Source organism: Babylonia areolata, chromosome 31, assembly GCF_041734735.1.
Source record: "Babylonia areolata isolate BAREFJ2019XMU chromosome 31, ASM4173473v1, whole genome shotgun sequence".
NCBI lineage: Eukaryota > Metazoa > Mollusca > Gastropoda > Neogastropoda > Buccinidae > Babylonia > Babylonia areolata.
In genome coordinates, this window is record NC_134906.1 from 7328919 (window position 1) to 7334371 (window position 5453).

Sequence of the window (5453 nt, forward strand, 5' to 3'; positions counted from 1 at the left end):
GTGATCATGCTGCTGCTACAGCTACTGCTACTGCTGCTACTACTACTACTACGATGACAAAGACAACGACTACTACTGCTACGACGACGACGATGACGACAACGACTAATACTACTACTACTAATGATGATGATGGTGATGCTAATGATAATGATAACAATGATGATGATACTACTACTACTACTACTACTACTACTACTACTAATGATAATTATAATAAGCAGCAGAAGAAGAAGTGTGCATTCAAAATGCGCCTACTCTTCTTCTGTTGTTATTGTTGTTGTTTTTCTTGAACATAATTATGTCTACCTTATCTTCTTCTTCTTCTTCTTTTTCCTTGTTGTTTGCTCTTGTTCCATTATTTCTCCTTTTTATTTTCCTTCTTCCATCATTCTTCCACCCCACCCCCACCCATCCCCCTCCTCTTCCTTCTCCGGCTACAAATAACATGTTAGTATTATTATATGTTATTGTATGTTAGTGCTGTTGTTCTACTCACTCACTCTTCCTCCTTCTTCTGCTATTTCTCTCTTTCTTTTCTTCTCTCGCTTTCTCCTAACACCTTTTTTTTCTGCACCTACTCCTCGTTCCGCCCACCCCGTCCCCCTCCTTCTCTAGCGAAGGGAGCCATCGTCTTCTTCTTCTTCTTCTGCGTTCACTCGTATGCACACGAGTGGGCTTTTACGTGTATGACCGTTTTTACCCCGCCATGTAGGCAGCCATACTCCGTTTTCGGAGGTGTGCATGCTGGGTATGTTCATGTTTCCATAACCCACCGAACGCTGACATGGATTACAGGATCTTTAACGTGCGTATTTGATCTTCTGCTTGCATATACACACGAAGGGGGTTCAGGCACTAGCAGGTCTGCACATATGTTGACCTGGGAGATCGTAAAAATCTCCACCCTTTACCCACCAGGCGCCGTCACCGTGATTCGAACCCGGGACCCTCAGATTGACAGTCCAACGCTTTAACCACTCGGCTATTGCGCCCGTCGGAGCCATCGTCCATTCCTTGCTTGCTTCTCTCTGGAGGCAACGTGGCTGAATGGGTCAGGCGTTCATGCAGTGTTCCAGTGTTCACCGGTGATCCAGGTTCGACCCCCCTCCCACCCCCCCCCCCCGTGTTGGGAATGGTGTGATGATGTCCTTGGGGATCGGCATTTGAACCCGGTTTTTTAATAATAATAATAATAATGGATACTTATATAGCACACTATCCAGAAATCTGCTCTAGGTGCTATACAAAAACGCTTTTGTTAACATAAAACATCATATCTATGTTACATACACACACCAAAATGTGACTACATCCCCCCCCCACACACACACACACGCTGCATACATACATTTTAACATACATGTGTATCTAACAGCTACCCTAACACATACGCACACATAGGCAGGCACAAACTTACATAAACACACGCACACGCACACACAATACACATTCATATACATGCATGTAGTTATGTACGCATACATATGTATACACACATAGTCAAGCACAGCTGAAGCAAAGGAAGTGGACCTGCCACAGTTGAACTTATTGCTGAGGGAAAAGGTGAGTTTTGAGACGAGATTTAAAAGATACGAGGGAATCAGAATGACGGAGGTTATCAGGGAGCTTGTTCCACGTCTTTGGCGATTGAAAAGAAAACGATCTGTGTCCATAGGTCTTACTTCTGACGTGAGGTATCCTGAGAAGTCGAGTATCAGAGGAAGAACGGAGCTGGCGAGACGGGGTATAGAAATGGATGAGTTATGTGGGGTTTTTTCTCACTCCACCCAGGTGTGAATGAATGGGTTACCTACCTGACTTCAGTTGTGCAAGGTGAGGAGAGGACTGGCCCCCGCCTTCTTCCTATGCCGAATCCTAGACACAGTGGATACGAGTTCACTGCCGCGATGTCCTTAAAAGGCTATAGGACCTTGACCCTTTTTAACCTTTTCAGGAATGATGAAGTGAATGTGATGACCCCGTTCCACGTGTCGTGTAAGTGATCCTTGGCCTTAATGAATGCGGAGGAGAGAGAGAGAGAGAGAGAGAGAGAGAGAGACAGAGACACAGAGAGAGAGAGAGAGAGAGCATTGTATTTTTGTGGCCTTAATTAGCCTGATTCTTGGCCTTAAAAAGTGTAATTTTTTTTTTTACACACTTTCACGAGGGACAAATCTCTCGTTACCGTACGTTCATTTCAGTGTGTGTTCTTCTGTTCCACAGCGCCCAGTCCGTCTACCACCCCCTTCACCACCACCACCACCAACACCACCACCAGGACACCACCAACCCAGACAACGCCATCAATGAAAACGACCACTGCCAGGTCTGAAACAGCCAATGCTAGTGCCACCACCACCACCACCACCACCACTCCTAAAACCACCACTACCACCACCCCAACCACCACCACCACCACCCCAACCACCACCACCACCACCCCCAACCACCACCACCACTCCTAAAACCACCACCACCCCCACCTCCACCTCTGCCCCCACCACCTCAAAGTCCACCACAGCAACGACGACAACGACAACGACGACGACGACGACAGCGAGGACCACGGTAACTACTCCTGTCGTCATCAAAGTCCGAGGCACTGTCCCCACCCACACCCCTAAGGTGTCCACCCCGGGTGCTATGGGCCGGCAGGAGGGGATAGTGGTGGGGGAGAACTCTGCCCCCTCCCCCTCTTCCCTCTCTCTGGCCGTCCTGCTGGCCGTGCTGGCTGCCCGTTTGCTGTTGTTGTGGCCATAACGTTAACTGTGGCCTTCATGTGACGGAGAGAGAGAGAGAGAGAGAGAGAGAGAGAGAGAGAGTGTGTGTAGTAATCATAAGCTGGAAATAGAAACAGGGAGACACAAAGGCATACTGCGAGAGTTACGGCTTTGTAAGGTTTGAAACATGTCTGTGATTGGGGATGAGTTTCATTTTATAATGGAATGTCCCAATTATGATCAGTTACGAAATAGATATGTTCCTAAAAAATATTTGTCTCCAAAATCGGTTTTTAATTTTTGTAATATGCTCAAAGGAGGCAAAAAAAAAAGAAAAAGAGAAGTCATTTTAGCTGTGTCGTTGTGGATATATCGCTTGCCTTAACGTGAAGGAGAGAGAGAGTGTGTCGTTGTGATTATAGCATGATCTATGGCTTTAATATGAAGGAAAGAGAGTGTTTTGTTGTGAATTCAGCGTGATCGCTTGCCTGTAAAAATGTAAAAAGAGAGAGCGTGTGTGGCTTTAACATGATCACTGGACTCAACATAACGGAGACAGTGTGTGCTGCTGTGGCTTATATGTGATTGTTGGCCTTAACGTAGCGTCTAATATCACTTACAGTGAAAAGACGTTAAACTAAAGAACGTACGAACGAACGTAGCGGAGAGAGTGTGTGGGAGAGAGTGTGTGGGAGAGAGTGTGGGGGAGAGTGTGTGGGAGAGAGTGTGGGGGAGAGTGTGGGAGAGAGTGTGGGGGAGAGAGTGTGGGGGAGAGTGTGTGGGAGAGAGTGTGTGTGGGAGAGAGTGTGGGGGAGAGAGTGTGGGGGAGAGTGTGTGGGAGAGAGTGTGGGGGAGAGTGTGTGGGAGAGAGTGTGTGGGAGAGAGTGTGGGGGAGAGTGTGTGGGAGAGAGTGTGGGGGAGAGAGTGTGGGGGAGAGTGTGGGGGAGAGAGTGTGGGGGAGAGTGTGTGGGAGAGAGTGTGGGGGAGAGTGTGTGGGGGAGAGTGTGGGGGAGAGAGTGTGGGGGAGAGAGTGTGGGAGAGAGTGTGGGGGAGAGTGTGTGGGAGAGAGTGTGGGGGAGAGAGTGTGGGGGAGAGAGTGTGTGTGGGAGAGAGTGTGGGGGAGAGAGTGTGGGGGAGAGTGTGGGGGAGAGAGTGTGGGGGAGAGTGTGTGGGAGAGAGTGTGTGCTGATGTGACCCTAACTTGGTCCCTGGCCTTACGTTAACAGAGAGAGCGTGTTTTGTCGCCCACTCATCGATACGGCTGAACGTGGGAGTTGCATCCGTCGAACGCAGGAAGAAAAAATTTACAAATGTCTTAGGCTTAGTCGACTTAGGTTGGTACCTACATAAGGACAACGACCGGTGTTAGGGCCCGTAACAAGTGTGTTGTGACTTGTGGCTTAGACCGGGAAAGAAAATACAATGTCTCAGATTTGTACCTGAATAAGGACAACGCCCAGTGTTAGGACATTGACAAGTATGTTGTGACTGAGAAAACAGAATGTGTCAGATGTGTACCTGAATAAGGACAACGCCCAGTGTTAGGACATTGACAAGTATGTTGTGACTGAGAAAACACAATCTGTCAGATGTGTACCTAAATAAGGACAACGCCCAGTGTTAGGACATTGATAAGTATGTTGTGACTGAGAAAACATAATGTGTCAGATGTGTACCTAAATAAGGACAACGCCCAGTGTTAGGACATTGACAAGTATGTTGTGACTGAGAAAACACAATGTGTCAGATGTGTACCTAAATAAGGACAACGCCCAGTGTTAGGACATTGACAAGTATGTTGTGACTGAGAAAACACAATGTGTCAGATGTGTACCTAAATAAGGACAACGCCCAGTGTTAGGACATTGATAAGTATGTTGTGACTGAGAAAACATAATGTGTCAGATGTGTACCTAAATAAGGACAACGCCCAGTGTTAGGACATTGACAAGTATGCTGTGACTGAGAAAACACAATGTGTTAGATGTGTATCTAAATAAGGACAACGCCCAGTGTTAGGACATTGACAGGTATGTTGTGACTGAGAAAACACAATATGTCAGATGTGTACCTGAATAAGGACAACGCCCAGTGTTAGGACATTGACAGGTATGTTGTGACTGAGAAAACACAATGTGTCAGATGTGTACCTAAATAAGGACAACGCCCAGTGTTAGGACATTGACAAGTATGTTGTGACTGAGAAAACACAATATGTCAGATGTGTACCTAAATATGGACAACGCCCAGTGTTAGGAGATTGACAGGTATGTTGTGACTGAGAAAACACAATGTGTCAGATGTGTACCTAAATAAGGACAACGCCCAGTGTTAGGACATTGACAAGTATGTTGTGACTGAGAAAACACAATGTGTTAGATGTGTACCTAACTGAAGTCAACGCCCGGTGTTAGGACATTGATAAGTATGTTGTGAGTGAGAAAACACAATGTGTCAGATGTGTATCTAAATAAGGACAACGCTCAGTGTTAGGACAATGACAAGTATGTTATGACTGAGAAAACATAATGTGTCAGATTTGTACCTAAATAAGGACAACGCCCAGTGTTAGGACATTGACAAGTATGTTGTGACTGAGAAAACACAATGTGTCAGATGTGTACCTGAATAAGGACAACGCCCAGTGTTAGGACATTGATAAGTATGTTGTGACTGAGAAAACACAATGTGTCAGCTGTGTACCTGAATAAGGACAACGCCCAGTGTTAG

At 46.5% G+C, this 5453-nt stretch overlaps 1 protein-coding gene across 1 annotated transcript in view; it reads left to right on the forward strand.

Annotated features, from left to right (window-relative positions):
• Positions 1-3436, forward strand: part of LOC143276224 (scavenger receptor cysteine-rich domain-containing protein DMBT1-like) — a 41573-nt gene extending 38137 nt beyond the window's left edge. The window contains exon 10 of the mRNA XM_076580690.1: positions 2227-3436. Within this exon, the coding sequence (XP_076436805.1) occupies positions 2227-2468 (242 nt within the window). The 3' untranslated portion in view covers positions 2469-3436. The remainder of the gene's footprint in view (positions 1-2226) is intronic.
• The last annotated feature ends 2017 nt before the right edge of the window (positions 3437-5453 follow it).